The sequence below is a fragment of the Paramisgurnus dabryanus genome, chromosome 10 (assembly GCF_030506205.2).
Source record: "Paramisgurnus dabryanus chromosome 10, PD_genome_1.1, whole genome shotgun sequence".
In the NCBI taxonomy this organism is placed as follows: domain Eukaryota; kingdom Metazoa; phylum Chordata; class Actinopteri; order Cypriniformes; family Cobitidae; genus Paramisgurnus; species Paramisgurnus dabryanus.
The window spans coordinates 28,104,677-28,129,809 of NC_133346.1; the positions used below are offsets into that span (position 1 = coordinate 28,104,677).

Genomic DNA, 25,133 nt, shown 5'->3' on the forward strand with positions numbered 1-25,133 from the left:
GTGGCAAAATGTCAATGTTTACTTTGCAGACCAATAAACAATGTGCACACAGACTGTGCAACAAAATGTCCATTGAATGGTAATCGGCTGATCTTGCAAAAAGATATGCAAAGGAAATAACCTCACAAATAAGAAATCATTGCACCACATAAATGAATGTTCTTCACATGATGCTTGTATTTGAGTTTAAAGAAGACCCGAAACCTTAACAATGAGCATTTACAGCCTTTCCAATACTGCCTTGATTCACTGAACTGTTTTGTCTAGCAGATTCTTATTATTTCATACTAAATGCTTTGCATTGTAACTAACCATCCCTTGTGAATCTTAAGTTACTTGAATCAAGTTCCTTTATAATCTCAACCAAAGAATCAATATATGTAATTTTACTTTTATTTAGACTAGAAAGAGGCAAACCAAATAAGAGATTATTTATGTTATATATGAAGACTTTTCCATAAATGTAATTTAAACTATAAGCATATAACCCTATATAAGAGAGTCTCAAATGATAAAGACTATTCAAATACTTTGTATTAATGTATGATTTAGAATATTCCTTACTCCAGTTTCTCCAGTTTGCAGTGTGAATCTTTTAATAGATCACATAAGTGCTTCACTCCATTATGTAATGCATTTCCACTGAAGTTTAGCTCTCTCAGGTTTGAAGGGTTTGAACAGAGAGCTTCAGTCAGGGTTTTACAATGGTTATCTTTAATACTGCATTCACAAAGTCTGCAATGAAAGAGGGAACAAAATTACTCATATTTGTTAACTCTCTTATTAATTTATTAGGCACACAGATGATTTCTTATGGTCTGCTATTGTACCAGTCTTGAATGCTAAAAGCTGTTGTTTATGGTTTTAGCCATTATTTTCTTAGAAGCACTAACTTTTTCCAATTAGTTCCACACCACAAGTTACCGATCCAAACGTTCACTAGTTTCTGGACTTACACTACATCTACATCCCAACACCTTAACCTTGGTAGTAACAGATGCAAATCTCAGAATAAAACCAAAACAGACATGGGGTCTTATTTATATAGCATGCATGTTTAAAAATGATTTATAAATCTATGTCCATGTACATTTAAAAAAATTATGTGCCTTTTGTGTGCTCTTACTGGTGTGCAGTACTTGTGTACTGGCGTTAGGGACCCCAAACGGTGCCACATGTATTTTTCAGTTTTTCTGTTATTTTCTCAAACAAACTAGCAATGTTCTCACACTTTGCATACCAACATTCTAACAAACTGTATGTAGACTAAAATGTCCATGTAAATGTATGTCTGTTGACTAATATTTCTTTATACTGACTGAGGGCATTACCAAAATCTCACACTCAATGAAAGTCTTGACATGGCCATATTCTACATCTAAAAAGTGCACACAAACAATGCTGTACACTCCTTTACTTCAGTGATGTGAAAATTGCTTTTGTTCTGGTTATACAACACAAGGGTGAATAAATAAATAATGTTAGTTCACATCTTTGAGTAAATTAAAAACTCTTAAACTGCAAAGAACTCTGGGTAGAAGCCTATTTATATACTTCACATTACATGCACTTTGCGTGCACAAAAAATTGTTCACAATATGACTCTGCCCAGAAAGAAAATATAACCAGTGGAGGCCAGTGACTTCTTTTTCTAGGGCGCACGATGCGATGCGCATGCATCATCCGTCTTGTCAAAATATGTGCCTGCTGGACACGCATCTAAAGTAGTTTATAATAAAAGAGACACTTGCGTTTGCCAGATCTCGTGTGTGATTGTGAGTATTTTGTGAACATGAGCATCTCTTTTTTCATAACCCCTTTCCATGCATGTGCAGCAGGCACGTTTTTTGACATGATGCATGATACACATGACGCAACAAACACATATTTTGAAATGACTAACAACACACAACATATATTGAATTCACACTTCTCGGAAGAGAAGTCATTATGCGGAAGAGCCCGTCCGCCACTGTCTGAATATAACATAGCAATATTAACAATAATATTTTTACATGTTAAATTATATAAATGCAACCAAAATACTCACTGAAGTGTCTTTAGTTTACAGTGCTTATCCTCGAGAAGGGCAGCCAGCTGCTTCACTTTTGTGTCATCTAGTTTCTTACTCAGATTAAACTCTCTCAGGAGTAAAGGGTTCTCATTAAGAACATTCTTCACATACTTACACCCTTCCTCTGCAGGACCTTTCAAAAACCTGCAAAGAAATTTCCTGTAAATTCTTCGCCAAAATATTGTCTAATTTCAACCACACGACTGGTGCTGGTAAATAACATTTGCATGTTTTGTTCATGATTTTTTGCATTTCCCCCCAAATCTTCAGTCAATTTTAACACACTGCATATACAGTCTTGTTCAAAATAATAGCAGTACAATGTGACTAACCAGAATAATCAAGGTTTTTAGTATATTTTTTATTGCTACGTGGCAAACAAGTTACCAGTAGGTTCAGTAGATTCTCAGAAAACAAACGAGACCCAGCATTCATGATATGCACGCTCTTAAGGCTGTGCAATTGGGCAATTAGTTGAAAGGGGTGTGTTCAAAAAAATAGCAGTGTCCACCTTTGACTGTACAAACTCAAAACTATTTTGTACAAACACTTTTTTTTCTGGGATTTAGCAATCCTGTGAATCACTAAACTTATATTTAGTTGTATGACCACAGTTTTTTAAAACTGCTTGACATCTGTGTGGCATGGAGTCAACCAACTTGTGGCACCTCTCAGCTGTTATTCCACTCCATGATTCTTTAACAACATTCCACAATTCATTCACATTTCTTGGTTTTGCTTCAGAAACAGCATTTTTGATATCACCCCACAAGTTCTCAATTGGATTAAGGTCTGGAGATTGGGCTGGCCACTCCATAACATTAATTTTGTTGGTTTGGAACCAAGACTTTACCCGTTTACTAGTGTGTTTTGGGTCATTGTCTTGTTGAAACAACCATTTCAAGGGCATGTCCTCTTTAGCATAGGGCAACATGACCTCTTCAAGTATTTTAACATATGCAAACTGATCCATGATCCCTGGTATGCGATAAATAGGCCCAACACCATAGTAGAAGAAACATGCCCATATCATGATGCTTGCACCTCCATGCTTCACTGTCTTCACTGTGTACTGTGGCTTGAATTCAGAGTTTGGGGGTCGTCTCACAAACTGCCTGTGCCCCTTGGACCCAAAAAGAACAATTTTACTCTCATCAGTCCACAAAATGTTCCTCCATTTCTCTTTAGGCCAGTTGATGTGTTCTTTGGCAAATTGTAACCTCTTCTGCACATGCCTTTTTTTAACAGAGGGACTTTGCGGGGGATTCTTGAAAATAGATTAGCTTCACACAGACGTCTTCTAACTGTCACAGTACTTACAGGTAACTCCAGACTGTCTTTGATCATCCTGGAGGTGATCATTGGCTGAGCCTTTGCCATTCTGGTTATTCTTCTATCCATTTTGATGGTTGTCTTCCGTTTTCTTCCACGTCTCTCTGGTTTTGCTCTCCATTTTAAGGCATTGGAGATCATTTTAGCTGAACAGCCTATCATTTTTTGCACCTCTTTATAGGTTTTCCCCTCTCCAATCAACTTTTTAATCAAAGTACGCTGTTCTTCAATGTCTTGAAAGACCCATTTTCCTCAGCTTTCAAATGCATGTTCAACAAGTGTTGGCTTCATCCTTAAATAGGAGCCACCTGATTCACAGCTGTTTCTTCACAAAATTGATGACCTCAGTGATTGAATGCCAAACTGCTATTTTTTTGAACACACCCGTTTCAACTAATTCAACTAATTGCCCAATTGCACAGCCTTAAGAGCATGCATATCATGAATGCTGGGTCTCATTTGTTTTCTGAGAATCTACTGAACCTACTGGTAACTTGATTGCCGCGTAGCAATAAAAAAATATACTAAAAACCTTGATTATTCTGGTTAGTCACATTGTACTGCTATTATTTTGAACAAGACTGTATATTAATGAAACAAAATTTCAATAACTAATAAGCATAAACATGAGTGTTAAAACATGTCAACAAAACATGCTAACCTAATATTAAAGCATGCAAACATTTTGCCAGCATCATGCTAAAACATGCAAGCATCATGCCGTTTTCATAGAAAATCCTGTTAGCATCATGCTAAATCATGTTAGTTACATGCTAAAATATTTTAACAGATTTAATGTAAAATTAATTTTTAATGTACCCAGCTGAAACAACTATACTGTATGTTATTCAAAGAATACTTACCTCAGTGTTTTCAGTGTACCCTTTGATTTCTTTTGTACATCAATGAGCATCTTTACTCCGGATTCTCCAGGATCATTTCCTGTGAGATCCAGCTCTGACAGGTGTGAGGGGTTTGACTCCAGTGCTGAAGCCAAACTTTTGTAACCTTCTTCTGTAATACTGCATTCCGACATTCTAGACAAAAACATGCTTCCATAAGTGAGTAATATTTAAAACTGGCACAAGTTTTTTAACTACTGCAGAAGAGAACATCTCTCCCCTTTTAGTTTACAACATTAATTACGTTTTTTTATAATTTAAAAATCAGTCTAACAACCGTTACACCTAACGCAGTTACCTTAGTATTTTCAGTTTGCAGTTGCTACTTTTTAATCCGTTCTGTAGTTTCTCCACTCCTGAATCACGCAGGGTATTGTTGCTTATGTCCAGCTCGTTCAGACTACTGTTTGATTTTAGGATGCCAGCTAGAGTTGAACAGCTTTGCTCGGTTAAGCCACAATAATTCAGCCTAAAATGTTTCAAAGCAGAGGTATCATTGGCAAGCACAAAGTATTTTGTCAAGCCTTTAAATGTATACTGCAAATAATGCAGTTGTGTTATCTGACACATTAAAGCAATACTCACTGAAGTGTCTTTGGTTTACAGTGCTTATCTTCCAGAATGGCAGCCAGCTGCTTCACTTTTTTGTCATCTAGTGTCTTTGTACTCAGATTCAGCACTTTCATGAGTAAAGGGTTTTCTTTGAGAACATTCATCACATACTGACAGCCTTCATCTGCAGGACCTTTCAAAAACCTGGTAAAAGTTTGATATGTTACATGCACAATACTTATGGTCACAATCTTAGATTGCACAGCTGGCTTTGTAGCACAATGAAGCTTTTCTTGAAAGTTAAATGACACATTTATTCTGATGCTTTTGAAAAGGTTTTCTTCAGGTTTTTAGAGGAAAGATTTTAGCAGAGGCAGCTGAAACAACTAAACTGTATACTATTCAAAGAACACTCACCTTAATGTTTTCAGTGTACCATTTGATTTCTTTTGTACATCGGTGAGCTTCTTCACTCCTGATTCTCCAGGATCATTTCCTGTGAGATCCAGCACTGTCAGGTGTGAGGAGTTTGACTCCAGTGCTGAAGCCAAACTTTTATAACCTTCTTCTGTAATACTGCAGTTTGAAAGTCTACAAAAAGTACAAAACAATCTCTAATTTTTTTCATAAAAAATTAGTAGTACTCAACAACAGTTAAATAACTTCTATTCTAAACGATAGATGATGTGATACATGTACTCACTTCAGTATCTGCAGCTTAGATGTCTTCAGTTTATTACAGAGTTGTTTTACTCCTGAATCCAGCAGACGGTTGTTGCTCAGGTCCATCTCTTTCAGAATGGTGTTGGAAGAGAGAACGCCAGCTAAAGCTAAACAGTTTTTCTCTGTCAGGTCACAATTGTCCATCCTAAACAAAATAAGTAATATTTTTGTACATCACCACAAAATGGACCATGTGACCGACAGAAGAAATAATTGATAAAAAGATTTTTTTACATTGCCTAAAACATTTTACTCACCTAATTTTCTCCAGCCTGGTATGCGAGTCGATCAAAAGAGCTGAAAGCTTCTCTACATCCAGGCCTCCTAATTCGTTGCGACTCAGATCCAGTTCTTTAAGCAATAAGGGGTTTTTACCCAAAACTTCAGTCAGATATTTACACGCCTCTTCTGCAGCAGGACTTTTCAAATATCTACAGAAAGTAAAAGGTCATTTCAGATTAAATCTTTATATAATCTTATGACTTTTGCACCCTTAACTGAATACATTTTCACTAAAAATGTTATCTAGTACAATATTTATGTCAGTTACACCAGACATTTTAAGCAGAAAATGAAATTTGATGATTTTTTTAAGTGAGTTGTTTAAAAATGACATTCAGCCTACAGTTGGCGTAAGTCTGCTGTTTTTAGCTGCGTTTAAATGCTTTGGTGTGCTTGCCCCACTAAGAGATATTTTTAAAATTGTTCCATTAAAAAAATTCAGTACAAAATCCCCATAAACAGGTTATGCACTATGTCATTATAATATAATACATACACAATTGTGTGATTTTGTAAATTTTTTTTGAATTGCAATGTAAGGAAAATTAAATTCCAAACACATTCCCATTTTTCCCCCAACCAAATTTTTGTCTTTTACATTTAAATGATTTTTCACCCGAGAGTCTCAACATTACAATGGTTATTTGATTGTCAATCTGTCAGCAGCGTCACTTTTATTATTTTTTGGTGTTAAAATTAATCTTTGGTGTGCATTGCTTACCTGAGTGTTTTCAGTGTACAATTTGGCTGCTCTAGTAAATCAATAAGTATATTCACTCCTGTTTCCCCAGGGTAATTTCCTGAAAGATCCAGCTCTGTTACATGTGAACAGCCTGATCTCAAAGTTGAAACCAAAGTTTTATAACCCTTCTCAGTTATACCGCATTCTGAAAATCTATGTAGAAAAAATGCAAAAAAGTGTTTTAAAATACAGCAAATCTAAAAATATACATTTAAATTGACAGACATCTATCTGTAAAGATATCAAACAAAACATGAAGTAAATTAGTGTTTACAAAAAAAGCCTATCAAAACTGTTTCCTATGTGTAAACTCTAGATATAAATCAGCCATTGTTATGAACTCTAAAGACTTCTTTATCCAGATTCCTACTTACTGTAAATGTCATATGATTTTGGAAGCTTATATTTTAAAATAAAAATGTTGACGTCTCACAGCTATAACATGTCAACTTCTTCATCCCAGTGTAATCATTTCTGCAACAGTTAATAAATCTTTTTTCAATTTTCTTTTTATATTTTTAGCTTCAATTGATCCTTAACATAGACCCACCCCCTTTTTCTATGTTCGACATCAGTCAAAGCACTCCCACTGCACTAGAAATGATTATTTTGAAAGAATAATTTCGGGAATTCTTTTGATTTTAGATAAAAGCAGACAGAAAGTCTGCAATATGCATCCAAAGTATACATTTAGAATGTGAAAGTTTAAAGTACTTATATCTGGTGATCTAGAATCACAATATTGAGGAGCAACATGTTCCTGTAATAGCTCACTATCTAGTCATCCTAGCTTTCGTTAGTTAACTAGCATGCTTATTGTAACGATATAATGTGTGGTTAGAGCTAGGGATGTGCGTGTACGTCATTTTCTTATTCTGATTAATCCATAGGTCTGAAAACGAGTACTTGATTAACTGGGGGCGGAGCAATCAAAGGGGCAGGGGGTATACGTCATGGTGAAAATGAAAATATTTGTATTAAAAAGACTCAAAAAAAACTTAATTTTGAAGAAACTATGACAGAAAATGAACACATACTAGATTATTAATTAATTAAATGTTTTTAACAGAAACCTCTAATAGGAAAAGCTACGTGATGAAGTTAAACTAAAGGGTTAATAAACCCAAACCAAAGCGCTTTTTTATGATGCACTCTACATAATATTAAGCCTTTATACAACATAACTGTACAACGTGCATCTATCTGCATAAAATGCAAGACTTCAACTAAGTTTTCAAATAAGTTATGTACAGATAGTTTTACTCTTCTGTGCACCACAAAAAGCGTGCTTTTAAATACGTCCAGTCAAAGCACAAGCTTCATAACATTAAGCAGCTTTAAGTCTATTGCTATCATTTTAGCGATTGGCTGTGTCATGTTGTCCTCTCACCTGTTCTCAGTCAAGATTGTATGGTTTATGCTCGTATGGCTCTCTGGTATCTCTTGTCATTTTAAATATGTAAGGAATAATTGACGACGGCCCATTGAATTATAAGAAAATAATGCACACCCAAGGTGGAATGCGGCATGACGGGAAGCGCCGTTACAGCGCGGGTGTGCATTATTTTCAAATAATTCAAAGGACTGGAGTCAATTATTCCTCTTATACCATGGTTACCACAAACATTGCTCTGGTGCCTATTTTTAAGACATTTGACAAGTTAGGTGTGCGGTTATCAGAAATTAATGCATACCCACAGAACATTTATTACCCAATCAGAATACAGCATTCAACAGACCCGTGGTGTACACAGACCCGTGGTGTAACCCTGCTGGCCCAAAACACACTACAGTGTAGTGGTTTTAATGGTAAAAGCTAATGGTTCCTATTGGAATTTTAATGGAAACCATTAGAATTTTTTGCAACTTTTGACGGCGCTGTACATTTTGCACCTAACTGACACTATTTCCTGAAAATTACGGCATCCTTTTAAACCATAGTGCCTCAGTGATGTGAGGTGTGGCCGCCTTCATGGGATCGGCGGGTTGCTGCGACGTGGGTTCGCGGAATTATCTGTTTTTTTTTTAATCATGCGTGGTAATTTTACTGATGCCATACGACGTCAAACATGCATCTCCAGACCCAGTTTTTACTACCACATGCTAACCAGACATCAAAATGCCACCATATCCACAATGAATAAATACATAAACCCACATGATAATCGTTTTCGTGATCGATCATCGATGCCACGTTCGAGAACACGAGCAATCGAGTACTCGTGCCCATCCTTATTGTTTACAACATTGAAGTACGCTTTATGCTCCCGCTCTATAGGTGGCACTGAGAGGCTGGTTTTGCCTGCTGTTGGCAAACCATACTCTCAGCGCCACCTTAAGAGCGGGAGCGTAATGCGCACTTGTTATGTGGCTGCATTAATAATGTTGTAAATAAAGTTCAATTTCTTGCAGAAAGGATTGATTTGCTTCACAAGACGTCAATATACAGCGCACAGCATAAACAGAGCCGGCCTTAAGCATCTAGAGGCCCGTTTCAATAACTAATATGGGGCCCTACCCACATAAAACATAAACATAATAGAGCAAAAACGCAAGGATTCCTGTTGGTTTGCATCAATTGTATATTCTTTTATTACGTGGACTTTCAAGAACGAACAGGCAGTTCAAATGAAATAATCCAACCTTATTTAATAAAACTATATACAATTATATAACAAATATTCTTCTTTGCTTTTGTTAAATAATTCAAGTTGAGGAGGTTTTTTTTAAAGTCCAGACAGCTGAAAATATACTGCGCAAATCAATTAAGCATAGAAGTAGCGTCCATAAAAGTGCGAGATTTGCGCAGTATATTTTCAGCTGTCTGTACTTAAAAAAAAAACAGCTCAAACATACCCTCAACTTGAATTATTTAACAAAAGAAAAATAGAAAAAGTGACTGACACTGAACCGAACTTAGAAATAACGATGGGCTCCGCGTTATTTCAGCACCGTGGACAGCTCACCGGGCGGCGGGCGTAGATTTCAGAAATCCACCCGTCTGTGTTTGAGTGCTGAGAATGCACAAATAAGATCATCTTTGTCCAGCGATTTTGTCACTTCGTGCTCAATGGAAATCTGAGCGAGAGCCGACAGCCGCTCCTGGAGCATTGTTGACCTCAGGTGTGTTTTTATTAGTTTCAAGCGAGAGAAACTCTTCTCTCCGCTCGCTACAGTCACCGGCACTGTTATCATGAGTCGGAGAGCAATGCTGAGGTTTGGAAAAAGATCAACTAAATTGTTTCTGTAAATGTAGCTCAGAATCTGCAGGCCAGTGGTTTCTTTTGCTGGCACGGTAGTGACAGCAGCCGAGATCTCGCGCACAAGGTCCTCAGCGTCCACATCGCCGAGGGTTTTTTCTATATTTGCGCAGCTTTCTTTGAGGGTGTTACTTTCCATGACCCTTTTCATTTCCTCTCTTCTATAAATGAAACCAAACAGACCATGAAATGTCTCCATCAACTTGAAGCGCTCACTAATGCCTGTAATGGCAGAGTTCACTAGTGGGAGGAAAACATCTCTCCTGAACTTTTCCTCGGGTGTCACTGTTAAGGAAGGATCCGGATTTTGGGGCTCGTACGGAAACTGGCGTTTGGGTTTTCGGCCTCGTGTAATGGGAAAGACCATTGGCATCCCCATCTCTTCCGCGATGTCTCTAGCATCTTTCTGGGCGGATGAAATGCCGTTCTCTCTGTATTCCTTTAGAAATTTAAAAACATATTCCACCTCGGACTGTAGCACATCAATCCCAACTTGTGGGCTCTGGAGCAGCTTGCTGACACGATTAACCTCATATAGAATGTTGTACCAGATGATGACAGTAAGCAGGAATTTCCAGCTCGTTATCTCCTGTTCAAGACCTCTGGCAGCAGACGCAGTCTCACTGTCACCTGATAATAACAATAATGTTGTTTTAAATTTCAATAATTTATGATGACGCTAATGTCATGCGCGTGCGCTGCTGTCCATTGTACTGAAACAGCTCAATATAATCCTGGCACCGGGTCTGGTTTAAGTTGTTTAAATAGCTTAAAAAAATCTTAAATAAGTAAACTAACACACTAAAATCATAGACTCTATCACAAAGCAAAATAACACACACTCGACTCGTACATACCTTTTTTTGCTGCATGATCGACCAGTGAGAGAAGAGCTTCGCTGACAGCAGGAAGCTGATAGCGCAGCACTTTCACACTTTCAACGCGGCATTCCCATCGCGTGTTGGATATGGCCTTTAGGGTCATTTGTGGTACGTTTGTCTTGAAAATCTCCCATCTCTGCGTGGAGGAGCTGAAAATGGTGTACAGACGTTGCAGCACCCCAAAGAAGCTCACAGACTCCACTGTTGACTTCGCAGCATCTACAATGACGAGGTTTAGACTGTGGCTGGCGCATGGCATAAACAATGTTTTTTTGTTGATATCAAGCACCCTTTTCTGCACACCGCTATTTTTCCCCCGCATGTTGCTACCGTTATCATACGCCTGTCCCCTGCATTTTTCGACATCCAGGCCTAACTTCTCCAAATGCTTCAAGAAGACATCTGTTAGCCCTGCGCCTGATGTGTCAATCACTGGTAGGAAACCGACAAAATGCTCTCCAACAGTAGCCCCGGCACCGATTCGGCACTTGACAAAGCGCAGTGTCACAGAGAGCTGCTCTATATGTGCAGCGTCCGGGGTGCAGTCCATTATCACAGAGTAGTACTGGGATTGTTTTACTCCTTGTATTATTGCTTCCACTGTCTTGTCTCCAATAAGAGTGATCAGCTCATTTTGTATAGTTTTCCCCAGGTAATGGTCAGCAATCTCTTTTGTCTCAGCTCGTCTGACATGCTCGCTCATCACAGGGTCAAACTCTGCAAGCAGCTCCACCACACCTAGAAAGTTTCCATTGTTTGTTTCATGTAGGTTGGAATTGCTGCCACGGAAAGCAAGGTTTCGTTCTGCAAGGTGACATACTATGGCAATTAACCTTTTCATGACGTCATTCCACTGTCTTTTTTTCAACATTTGCATTTCTTGATATTTATTGTCAATGGTACTGTGCGTTTTTACGCGCTTCTCCAGCTCGCGCCAGCTGTCCATATTGGCACGGTGTGTATTAGATTTTTCATGATCCTGGAGTGTGAGAGTGAGTCGTTCCCACATTCTGAAACCTCTGTGAGTGAGACCACTCGTCCGCTTGCCAAATAAGGTACAGCAGCAACAGAAGACTGAATCGGAAGATTTTGAATACACTAACCATGACCTGCGTATCTTTTCTCCATTTTTCATCTTGATGAAATATCTGTCCTTGGTAAAACGGCTGTGTGATTGGCTTTGTGGGAAGTTAAACTCCTCTATCTGAACGGGACCGCTCCTAACAATATCAATTCGTTGGTCATCGGTAATAGGCTCTGGCCAGCACCCCGGGTCTGTCTCTGTAAACGGGGCTTTCTCCCTGGCATCTCCCTCACCTGTCTCAGCGGTAGGAACTTCAACATTGTGTTCTTGTTCTTCTAATGTTTGGTCAGCATTACTGCCAGCAGTTTGAGTTGAAGACGGAACATCTGTATTTTGGCTAGTATCCTGTGACGGGGTTTCGGCCGCTGCTGTCGCCGGTAGGGTTACAGATGCTGGTCTAAAGAAAGAGGTCACTTTAGGTAGACTGACTAAAGCTTTTCTTTTGCTGTCCGATATCTTTCTTTTTTCAGCACCACTGGCATATGTACGTTTCATTTCCTCTTAATTTTTTCCCCTCAAAATAAAATTTTAACCGGCAAATATGCAAAGGTATAAACATAAACTAATTATACTTCAGATCGACGTTTAATAAGCCGTTCGCGCCGTAAACGTTGTCGCTAGGTAACCGAGAGTTCGACCAATCAGAGACGTCAGTGTTTTGCTTAGAATTGTGGGTAGTGTATAAAAAAATTAAAGAAAATGTTGTTTTTATACTTTGTGGCTTTTAGGAGCAGAATCTTTCGTTTTACAACCTCTTAGCTCGTGGTTAATCTACATGAAAATTAATATCCTACGGAGAAATTGATGAGATGTTGCCGGTCTGGGGGCCCCCCCTGGAGGGCGGGGCCTGTTTCAATTGAAACGGGTGAAACATAGGTAAGGCCGCCTCTGAGCATAAATGAGTACACCCCCTTTGAAAATTAAGATTTTTCTCCATTTGTTAGTAAATATGAGACCAATTTGCTGTATTTTTACACATCAGTCTTATTAAACATTTATGTTTCTTAACATAAGAGTGAAAGTCACTTACCATTTTAAGGATACGAAAAATAACACATTTAAATCAAATGAGGTGAAAAATGAGTAAACCCTACAAAGATTCTTAACAAAAAAAACAATCTAATATTTTGTATGGCCTCCATTTTTTTTTTTTAAAACATCACTAATTCTTCTAGACATTGAATAAATAAGTTGACAACATACAGTTACATCTTTTATTCTCCATTCTTGAACAATAACCTTTTTCAGATGCTGGATGGAAAATGACGTTCTGCTTGTTCAACCTGGGATGGGGTCTGAATCACTTTTACCCTGTGCTTCTTCTAAAATGAATTAGTGGCCTTAGATGTGTGTTTCGGGTCACAATCATGTTAAAAGATTGCCCGGTGACCAACGGCACAGAGTGATGGTAGCATCTTCTCTTTAAGTATTTCACCGTACATCTGTGTTTTCATGATGCCGTCTATAAGATTCAACTATCTGGTCTATAAAATTCAACTATCTGACACCTGCAGCACTCATGCAAGCCCACAGAAGAACACTGCAACCACCATGCTTTACTGTTTGTACTCCTCACCTTTGCCACACCATACAGTTTGGAACACCTCAGAACCACAAAGACTAATCTTTGTCTCATTACTTTAAAGTACAGAGCGCTAGAGACCCAATAGTCTTTACCTTTCTCAATGTGAGCTCTAGCAAAAGGCTTTTTGTGCATTGGCTTTCTATGTGAAAGACAGCCATGCATGCATCACCTATGCAGTGTAGATCCGACGTGTGGTGTCACAGGAAACAACCCAGCTCGACTTTCTAATGATTTCCAACTGTGCTGAACTTGCATGATGATTTTTTTTCAGCATCTCTCATCACAAAACGCTCTTGACAAGGCGTTTACTTCAGTAAACGTCCTGGGCTGGGTTTCCCGATAACGATTGAACGATTGAGCTACTTAACGAACATTCGTTGTTCATTTACGTGCGTTTCCCAAAGATGCACGTATAACGATCGTTCGCAGCTGGGTTTTAAGTGCTACTTACGAGTCGCTATCCGTTTGTCAAGTGCTGAAATGTCACCAATAGAATGACTCAAATACATAGGTGTCATTTACACTGGGGACGCTGGGGACATGTCCCCACCACTTTTTGAAATGGCTGATTTTGTCCCCACCACTTTTTTAAAGCATTTGGTTAAAATGTTCTGAAAAATCAAGCAATACCTGTGCGACATACACTGCAAAAATGACTTTACTACTTTTTCTACTTTTGTCTTGTTTTCAGTAGAAATATCTAAAAATTCTTAAATTAAGATGCTTTCTCTTGATGTGCAAAATTACCTAAGAAAATAAGTCTAGTTTTTAGACCAAACATACAATTTAAGTGAATTTGTGATTAAAACAAGCAAAAATGTCTGCCAATGGGGTGAGAAAAAAATCTTAAAATAAGATTAGTTTTTTCTTAAAAACTTAATTTAAGCAAAATTTTCTCACCCCATTGGGAGATAATTTGGCTTGTTTTACACTTCAAAATAAGGATTTTTAAGAAAAAAAATTCTTAGTATCTTAAATTAAGATGCTTTTTCTTGATGAGCAAAATGACCCAAGAAAATAAGTCTAGTTTTAGACCAAAAATATGAAATAATTTAAGCAAAATTTTCTCATCCCATTGGGAGATAATTTGGCTTGTTTTACACTTCAAAATAAGGATTTTTAAGAAAAAAAATTCTTAGTTTCTTAAATTAAGATGCTTTTTCTTGATGAGCAAAATGACCCAAAAAAATAAGTCTAGTTTTAGACCAAAAATATGAAATTTAAGTGATTTTGTGCATAAAACAAGCCAAAAAAAATCTGCCAATGGGTTAAGCAAAAAATCTTGAACCTTTTTCTAAAAAAACACTAAATTCAAGAAAAATTCAAACCCATTGGCAGATTTTTTTGGCTTGTTTTATGCACAAAATCACTTAAATTTCAAATTCACTTAAATTGTATGTTTGGTCTAAAAACTAGACTTATTTTCTTAGGTCATTTTGCACATCAAGAGAAAGCATCTTAATTTAAGAATTTTTAGATATTTTTACTGAAAACAAGACAAAAGTAGAAAAAGTAGGAAAGTCATTTTTGCAGTGCACACTGCAAAAAATTATTTTCAAGAAAAAAAATCTTAGTATTTTTGTCTTGCTTTCAGTAAAAATATCTAAAACATTATTAAATTAAGATAAATCAAGTCTAGTTTTTAGACCAAAAATGTCAAATTTAAGTGATTTTGAGCATAAAACAAGCAAAAAAAATCTGCCAATGGGGTAAACAAATTTTTCCTGAATTTAGTGTTTAATAAAAAATTCAAGATTATTTTGCTTACCCCATTGGCAGATTTTTTTGCTTGTTTAATGCACAAAATCACTTAAATTTGATATTTTTGATCTAAAAACTAGACTTATTTTCTTGGGTCGTTTTGCTCATTAAAAAACTACATCTTGATTTAAGAATTTTTAGATATTTTTACTAAAAACAAGACAAAAATACTAAGAATTGTTTTTCTTGAAAATTATTTTTTGCAGTGTATGTCTGGTTTTATGGTCCAGGGTCACATAAGTTGTGTTGTGTGCTTATGGTGTGTTTTTGCCCATTTTTATGCTTCATTATTCAATATTTTTCCCGTCCTGCTGTAATGTTTTTTCATCTGATCTTTCGTCCCCACCACTTTTCAACACAAACTGACGCCCCTGCTCAAATATGTAGCAGAAGCTTGTTTAGGCTAATGATCTTTAGCCGATGTGCACTAATATTTTTAATATTATTATTCATAATTGTTCAATGACTTGTTTTATGAAATGTTTTAATTATTTGTGCATAATGAAATATTCTTTTCCGTATTTAGTTAGGACTCGTCCCACCGCGAAATGCCTTCTGCATTTTATATTATTGTTTAGATTATTATTATTATTGGTTTTTATTATCTATGTTTATTTATTATTATGGATTATTGCATTGTACTGTTAATATTTATTTGGTTTCTTTAATTAGATACCATTTCCCTTCACATTTTGTTTTTGATGAATTATAGCAGCAATCATTAGGAACCATTTATCAATTTGCTAGTACCAACTTTTACCAAAATACAAAAAAAAAACTTTTACCAACTTTTAACAAATACGTTTTTCTTCTTTATTAATTTATGTTTAGTTGTTTAAATTTGATTTCTCATTTGAATTTGTAATATATTATATATTTAATATAAAATAAACAAAGAAGAACCCAATAAATAAATATAGCCTACATTTAAAACATTACATTATCGTCATTGCAGGAGTGCAATTTGCTGGTTGTCCTGCAGGTGTCCTTGTAACTCTCTTGTCTTACGATGCACTTAAGAATTAACGATTACTCCAGACCACCCATAGATCTACGATGATTTTCAAGTGCTACTTAAGTTACGAAGCTTTTGGGAAATGGCACGTAATTCTAAGATGATTCGTATGATCGTTTTTTACAATCTACTTAGCCTTACGATGCTTTTGGGAAACCCGGCCCTGGACATCACAGAGAGCTTCCCACAAGTCCATCCTTTTCTAATTTTTGGATCCCTTTCATGAAAGTATTCAAACTTATTAGCAATGCTTAACTAATAATCTTGAAACCTTGACAATTTTGTGCAAAGAACTTATCTTTACTTCTCATGTCTTGAGACATTTCTTTACCATGTGGTGCTATTCTGTCACCATTGCATGGGAGTTGATTTTCTCTTTTAAATACCACCCTCAATTGCCAGTTATCCTGTGGCCACCTTTGTGATGATTATTTATATTTATCATTTCCTAGTGAATTCCTGTTAATTATACTTTATTTATTTTTTTGCTAACATATTCTTCAGGATGTACTCATTTTTGCAGCACTCCATTTGATTTAAATTAGATGTTTTTTGTATCCTAAAGATGGTCAGCGACTTTCCCTCTTTTGTTAATAAAAGCAAATGTTTAATAAAACTGTTTTGTAAAAAAGAAAGCAAATTGGTCTCATATTTAGTAACAAACGGAGAAAACTCTTAATTTTCAAAGGGGGTGTACTCATTTATGCTGTGCACTGTATCACCAGTCATTTTTACCATCTGCTTTGGTAAAACGTACAGTTACTGACACAGATTTTATTTTCATTCATTTTGCAGATTAAAACTTTAAATATGGAACCCCCCTTGTTTCTCTGCACAATGGTAAGCGTTACACACAGTTTTTGTTTATTACATAAATAAAGTTTTGTCCATTGCATAAATAATACTTTTTTATATTTATGTCCGCCACTGTAGTTACAGGCGCCGCGTGCGAATAGCATACGGGTTTGAGTTCGGTTCCTCATTAATACAGGCAGCGTTCTATTTGTGTCTGTAATGTGCTGTCTGAATAGGACACTTCCAGACTAACACCTGTAAGTAAATACGGTTGTCATTCCCGAAATTTTGCTGTGTGAACGCACCCTTAGAGTGGTGTAGGGGGGGGAATAAAACATCCAGTGCCCTATCCCAGCACTTCATAGTACAAAATAGCCTGCTTTACTGTGTCACCCAAAGGCAGGTAGAGGGAAAAACATGTGGTTCAATGTTTATCAGTTTATCAGATAATCTAATCCGTTTAAATTAAAAGTATTAATTCATTTTTACAGTTATAACTTATAAAATATAGTTGAAATATGTCAAACTTCATTTTATAAATTCAAAAAAATTAAGGCATCAAATAATTTTTACAGTGTAGTAAAATTACATGAAAATACAATGTTTTCATTATTTTCATGACAGTTAATATAATAAATTGTGTTATCAACGTAAGAAAATAGACAAAAATTAAAATACAAACTTCAGTTTTTCCAGCATGCATAGTGGATTATTTAACAGAGTCGAGATCTTCTCCATTCCTTCGTCTCTTACTTTATTGTCACTCAGATCCAACTCTTTTAGGTTGGAAGGATTTGAATTAAATGCTGATAACAGATCAACACAGCCTTTTTCTGAAATACTGTTGCTATTAAACCTGCAGAGAAAGAAAACAAAGTTAGAACTTTTTCAAATTTTTCAGTTTACAAACAGAAGGAGTTACTAATGTTAGTTCCCAAAACTTTTATCAAACAACAGAAATGTTATTTCTTAATCCTAGAGTATTTTGCATATTGTAAAACAGTGCTATATTTTAAAGGGTCATGAAACCCTAAACACATTTTTTGAGGTAGTAACAAGTTGTACATACATTAATAGCAGCCGTTATTTGAATTAATTTTAAACTGGTAATTTTTTGGACCCATTTCGTTTTTCCAATTACATAAGCAAAGTGAAAGGACCTTGCTACATGTGAGGTATTTGGATTATTGTTACAATCTATAATGTCACACAACTGTTACACAACTGGCCCGAAGTTAACTTCCGGTCTGTGTTTGTTTTTCGATCTGGCTAGTGACTAAACTAACCTCTGAAACAAATAACTTTATGGAGTGAATACAGTCTCAAAACCTCCCACAAATGCACACAATAAATCCAAACACACGCACAGTAATTCACAAATGCACACAATAAATCCAGACACGCGCACGGTAATTCACAAATACACACAATAAATCCAGACGCGTGCATGGTAACTCAAATGCGCACAGGAGCTCCACATGCGCAAACGAGACTTTACAAATGCTCGTGAGAGACCCACATATTGCAATCCACAAATTCACGTGAGAAATCCACACGCTGTGATCCACAAATGCACGCGAGAAATCCACACGCTGTGATCCACAAATGCACGCGAAAGATTCACACGCTGTGATCCACAAGATGTAATCCACAAATGCATGCAAGAAATCCACATGCTGTGATCCACAAATGCACTCGAAAGATTCACACGCTGTGATCCACAAGTTGTGATCCACAAATGCACGCGAGAGATCCACACGCTCTGCTCCACAAATACACACATCAGATTGCACATATATAAACATTGCTGCCTTTGGTCACAACACAATACACAAATACTTTTATCTTTACCTATAACTGTTTCTGCCAAATCTTCTTCTTCTTCGGTTTTATTGGCGGTTGGCAAACCAGCTTAAAAGCAGCATATGATAACACGTTAACTTAGCCTATTTAATCAAGACTTCTATATGTTATTTTCCCAATAAATGTTCTGTTGTCAAATTTTGCAGCCAAACGAAGCAGTTCTGTGCCCTAGTGATGACCCAATGTGCAATACAGTGTCTTCCTCAAGAGGGCGCTGATCATGTATACTGTATGTAAAATTACAAAAGTCACATGAAGAAAGAGAAAATGCAATGTTCGCAAATAGGTTTGCACCTTTATTAGACCATTTTGTTATACTAAGAGTATTAAACGTTTTGTTCAGTCTGAACTTTTTTATTAATATGATTTAACATGGACTAGCCTTAGCCTGAAATAAATGTAAAAGGTGTCCAAACTGAAAACAACTTGCACTGACATCTCTTAAAATGTCTCACTTCACTTCCGGTGGCGCGGTACTGCTGCGACCCGGACTCTTGCTCACGCCGTGGCTTTCTTTAATGTTGCTTTTTTTTAACGTTTGTTGTGTTTTTATGTTTTACGAAGTGATACTGCTGGTGTTTGAACTGAGGAAGCGCGTATATGCACACTCGACACAATGACGACTTTGGCAAAACTTTTATTGGTAGTTTTTATTGCGGAACTCCTCCGGCCATGCCAAACCGAAGGAAACAACCCGGCGCTATCATACACTAGAGCTGAGCTGCTAGCCCTTCGCGTTGCGGGAGACTATCCACCGCCTAACCTCATCGAGGATATACGGCCCTCAGACCCGAGAAGACGAATTCGGAGACGAGGAAAGAGAGGAGGTATCCGACAACGTCTCCGAAGGAGAGGCAATAGGCCGCCGCTACCCTCCATGATACTCAGTAACGTGAGATCCTTGAAAAGGAAAATGGACGAGTTACGGATCAATGCTTCAGCCTGCTATGAATACCGCGAGTCATCTATAATGGTGTTCACAGAAACATGGCTGCGTCCTGATGTTCCTGACTCACTATGTGAGGTGGAGGGTTTCTCCTTTATTCGCTCTGACAGAAATGAAACGTCGGGTAAAGACAGAGGTGGAGGTATTTGTGTTTTTCTTAACCAGAAATGGTGTAGGCAGTATACACTGCGGAAAAGTATTTGTAATCCTGATGTTGAATTAATGTGCTTAAGTCTAAGACCCATGTATCTGCCCAGAGAATTTGGCAATGTCATTCTATGCAGTGTGTATGTTCCACCTACCGGGAACGCCGCAAAGGCTGCAGCACACATTACTGACTGTGTTCAACAACAGTTACTGCGCACTCCGGAGGCCGTGGTTGTTATTTTAGGGGATTTTAATCATTGTAGACTGGAATCGTCACTTCCGGGGTTTTCACAGTATGTCAAATGCGGTACAAGAGAGGACAGGATCCTTGATAAGTGTTACTGCAATGTGAAAAATGCTTACGTGAGTAAGGCTAAACCCCCGCTGTCAAACTCTGATCATAATGTTGTCCACCTTATTCCCGTCTACAAAACTGTTCTTAAGAGCAGTAAACCATACACTAAGACTGTCAAGGTATGGACGAGCGACAGCATAGAGTCACTGAAAGGTTGTTTTCTCTCGACAGAGTGGAGTATTTTTCAGGAATTGGACGTGGATAAAGCGGCAGAGACGGTTACTGATTATATAAAATTTTGTGTGGATAATGTTATACCTCAGAAAGAAATAACTATATACCCAAATAATAAATCATACATCACCAAGGAGGTTAAAGACTGTATCAACCGGAAGAAACTGGCATTTAAGAATCAGGACAGAACACAATTGAGAACTGTGCAAGCTGAGCTTAATAATTTGCTCAGGAAAGCCAGAAGAGGACATAAAGAACTAATTGAACAAAGTTTTAGAGAAAAGAACTCAAAAAATCTGTGGGACACGATGAAGGTAATTACGAATATGAAACCGGCTCAAAAACGTTTCAGTACTTCAGATGACCTGCAAAGAGCCAATGAACTGAATGACTTTTATCTGAGATTTGAATCTCATGACTTCTCTTTTGAAGGGAAAAATGTTTTAGAGACAATTTCTATCACAGAGCAGGATGTAAGGTTGGTGATTGAACCTAAGGAGGTAACTTTGCATTTCAAAAACCTATATACTAAAAAGGCAACAGGACCAGATGGAATATCTGCATTCCTTTTAAAAACATTTGCAGATGAGCTGACACCTGCATGGCTTCCAATCTTTCAAAAATCAGTAGACTCATACGTCATACCTGCTCTGTGGAAGAAATCAGTAATTACACCTGTACCTAAAAGACCATGTCCAAAGGTGAATAATGATTTTAGGCCTGTAGCACTAACCTCTATTGTTATGAAATGTTTCGAAAGGATAATGGTGTCATTTCTTAAACAAGAGGTTGGTGTGTTTTTAGATCCATTTCAGTTTGCTTACAGGCAGGGGCGCGGCACAGATGACGCTATTAATAGCATTTCACATCTGGTCAGTAAACACCTCGAGGACCCCAAAGCCTATGCACGCATTTTATTTGTTGATTTTAGTTCGGCTTTTAACACCTTGCAGCCCCACGTACTTATTCAGAAATTGAAACATATGAATGTCAACTCCTTTATTCTTAATTGGTATTTCTCTTTTCTAACAAATCGTACTCAACAGGTTAGAGTGAATAATGCCCTTACAGAGCCCAGGCTAATCAGCACGGGTGTCCCGCAGGGCTGTGTCAGCTCACCAGTCCTTTTTACACTATACACTAATGACTGCACTAGACACCAGACGGATAACTACATCATTAAATTCTCGGATGATACAGCAATCCTTGGCCTTATGCATAAAGATAAAAGTCCAGCCCCATATTATACAGAAATTGAGGAATTTGTCCAGTGGTGCGATGACAATTTTCTTGTGCTAAATGTAAATAAGACTCAGGAGATGGTGTTTGACCCAAAAGCCATAGGGCATACCAGACCTGTAGTGATCAGCAACTCACCCATCACTCAGGTTAGCTCTTATAAGTACCTGGGTGTACATATCGATAACGCACTGACCTGGAGGGACCATGTAGATACTGTCTGTTCTAGACTCCAGCAGAGGATGCATTTTTTACGTAAACTACGATTGTATGGAGTGGATCAAAAATGTATGTTACTGTTTTATCATGCTATATTTGAGAGTATTATAAAGTATGGCATCACAAGCTGGTACGGTAACCTGACAGTACAACTAAAATCACAGATTGCTCATCAAGTACAGATAGCCATGAAGATTATGGGGGTCAAAAATTATTTACCCCTTCAGAAAATTTATGAGCAGTCAGCTATTAGACAAGCACAAAGAATAGTATTGGACGCAACTCATATCCTTCATTCAGAATTTGAGCTTCTGCCTTCTGGCAGAAGATTTAGGGTCCCAAAATGTAGGTTAAACCGCTATAAAAATTCTTTTTTACCCATGTCTATTAAGCTCATTAACTCCAATATGTAGGTGTGTGAAATGCAATCTGTTTGTTTCTCTCGGGGTGTGCAATATGTAGGTTGTTGAGGTTTGTGATGTCAGTTAAGCGATTGTAGGCCATGAGGACTATGTCAATTGTGTATTTTGTAGGTCGTATGGAGTGTGCAATATAATTGTTTTCTATGGGTACTATGAAATGTGCAATATGCCAATGGGTCTCTATGTGTATTTTTATCTTGTTTTTTAAAGTGTGTAACTTATTAGTACAATGTAATATATTAGTGTGGATTTCAGAGGTACTATGAAGTGTGCAGTGTGCCAATTGTGTATTTTATAGTACTTATGGATAGTGCAATGTATCATTCGTGTATTTGTGTGTGTCAAAATGTCTTCTGTATTGTTCTTGTAAAGTTACGGAATGGACGGAGTCCAAAACAAAATTCCCCCTTGGGGACAATAAAGTATAAACAAACAAACAAACAAAATACATCAGTGTCTCAAAATGCACACAAGTAATGTTTTAAGTAAGGCATGTTTGTTAAATATTTCATAATTAAGCCTAAAGCTTAAGCTAATCCCTGTCTGGGAAAACACCCCTTAGTCTCTTAAGCCCTTTTCTCACAGAAATTCTGTAAACTACACGTAAAATGCATCCTGGATTTTTCCGGAATAGTTAAGAGTTTTTGTTCGTTCACACTGCCAAGATTACACGGCATCTGATGGTCCCGGAAAGACACGTGACATGTTGAAAGTCCCGCCCTCTCTTCTACGCAGCATCTGAAGTTTGCATATTATATATTATTTCTCTCTCCAGAAACAACTCGCGTGCATTTTTGTTTATGATAAGACTACAAAGGAGCGCGTGAATGCACAGTTCTATTCTGGTGAATGATCTCAGCTTCAGAGTGGATATTTGACGAGCTCCCTGATTTCTGCTTTGATACAGTTTTCAGACATTTCTCATCGTGATTGTTTATATGCATTTAAAACCCGCATTTTGAGGAGCTGAACAATATATCTCATTGGGATGACATGCGGGTATTTTCGTTTATTATAGCTCAAATGAGCACGTGACGCGATATTATTTTCTGCTGCTGAATGATCTCCGTTTCAACGCAGTAAGTGACGAGCTAACTTACCTGATATCTGCTTCAGTCCAGTATGCTGACATTTCTCGTAGTGAATGTTGTAAATCCCTCATTTTAAAGAGTTGAACCAACTTCATGTTGCCATGACACGCGCGTCCTCACTACGGCACGTGCGTCATTGTTTATGCGTCTCATATATCATTTCCTGATAACTGCTTCAATCTAGTTTGCAACATTTCTCGTGGTGAATGTTTATATGCATGTTATCTCTCGTTTTAAGGAGCTGAACAATAACTTGTGTTGACACGCCCTTTACGGCATTCTTGTTCACACAGAGGGTTACCTGCGTATCTTACTACGTCCTCTTTCCGGCAACGATCCCAGAAGATTAACGGAACGAGTTTTTGTTCACACAGACGCTTGTCTGGCAATTTTACGGGTATTTTCTGGGACCAGAGGTCTGTGTGAATGGGGTTTCAGTGAGCAAGCAATAGGTGACTGTGGCTAGGATGGAGCCACTCCAAGACATGTATTAGCAGTGGTGTATTAAACAGTTAAAGCATAATGAACAGTTAGAAATGTAGAATTGTTGATGAGAAACGAAGTATTAATACAGTACATAAGTTAAACAATTATTGACAAACCAATTTAATAAGACAACAAAATTGTTTAAGTGCCATTTTATTATTGATTAGAGTATGAAAACCTCCAGCATTGGTAATTCATGGTTTTATTTTATTTCAAGTTGTTTAATATATTTGTATGTGGTTGTTTAACTTAAAACAGATACCACATACTGTCGTCTATTCAAGTAAACATTCACCCCAAAAGATTCAGATTGTTCCAGTGGGTCAAAATTATTCTTGAGTTCCTCCAGTTGCTGCGGAGTGAGAATGCTGTTTGGTGTGGCAATAATCATACCACCTTCTCCTCTTACAGCAAAACTACTTTCATCCCAATCAAAATTAACATTCTTTTCTGAAAAAGTAATAAAGTACCACTAAACAAATATGAACAAATACCACTGTTCTATATCTATATAAAAAAATTGTTTGGCTGCGAAATATGAATATAAAACATTTATTGGGAAAACAACATATAAAAGTCTTGATTATATAATTATTTATCTAAAATCTACTGGGTAAATTAATAGATTATAATAGGCTAAGTTAACGTGTTATCATCTTAGGTTATCATCTGCTGCTCACACTCCAGTCCACTAGGTGGCGGTAATACACATTTAAGCTGGTTTGCCAACCGCCAATAAAACCAAAGAAGAAGATCTGGCAGAAACAGTTACAGGTACATATAAAGTATTTGTGTATTGTGTTGTGACCAAAGGCAGCAATGTTTGTATATGTGCATTCTGATGTGTGTATTTGTAGAGCAGAGCGTGTGGATCTCTCGCATGCATTTGTGGATCACAACTTGTGGATCACAGCGTGTGGATTTCTCGCGTGCATTTGTGGATCACAGCGTGTGGATTTCTCGCGTGAATTTGTGGATTGCAATATGTGGGTCTCTCATGAGCATTTGTAAAGTCTCGTCTGCGCAGGTGGAGCTCCTGTGCGCATTTGAGTTACCGTGCACGTGTCTGGATTTATTGTGTGTATTTGTGAATCACCGTGCGCGTGTCTGGATTTATTGTGTGCATTTGTGAATTACCGTGCGTGTGTTTGGATTTATTGTGTGCATTTGTGAATTACCGTGCGTGTGTTTGGATTTATTGTG

General features: G+C 37.3%; 1 protein-coding gene across 1 annotated transcript in view; it reads right to left on the reverse strand.

Moving 5' to 3' along the window:
• The window catches only part of LOC135718251 (NACHT, LRR and PYD domains-containing protein 12-like), a 103,690-nt gene that overhangs the window by 14,348 nt on the left and 64,209 nt on the right, over positions 1-25,133 (reverse strand). Inside the window, exons 9-18 of the mRNA XM_065240549.1 lie at positions 17,671-17,844; positions 6,587-6,760; positions 5,841-6,014; positions 5,564-5,728; positions 5,278-5,451; positions 4,894-5,064; positions 4,607-4,777; positions 4,270-4,443; positions 2,051-2,218; positions 565-735 (exon numbers count right to left, since the gene is read on the reverse strand). Of these exons, the coding sequence (XP_065096621.1) occupies positions 565-735; positions 2,051-2,218; positions 4,270-4,443; positions 4,607-4,777; positions 4,894-5,064; positions 5,278-5,451; positions 5,564-5,728; positions 5,841-6,014; positions 6,587-6,760; positions 17,671-17,844 (1,716 nt within the window). The remainder of the gene's footprint in view (positions 1-564; positions 736-2,050; positions 2,219-4,269; positions 4,444-4,606; positions 4,778-4,893; positions 5,065-5,277; positions 5,452-5,563; positions 5,729-5,840; positions 6,015-6,586; positions 6,761-17,670; positions 17,845-25,133) is intronic.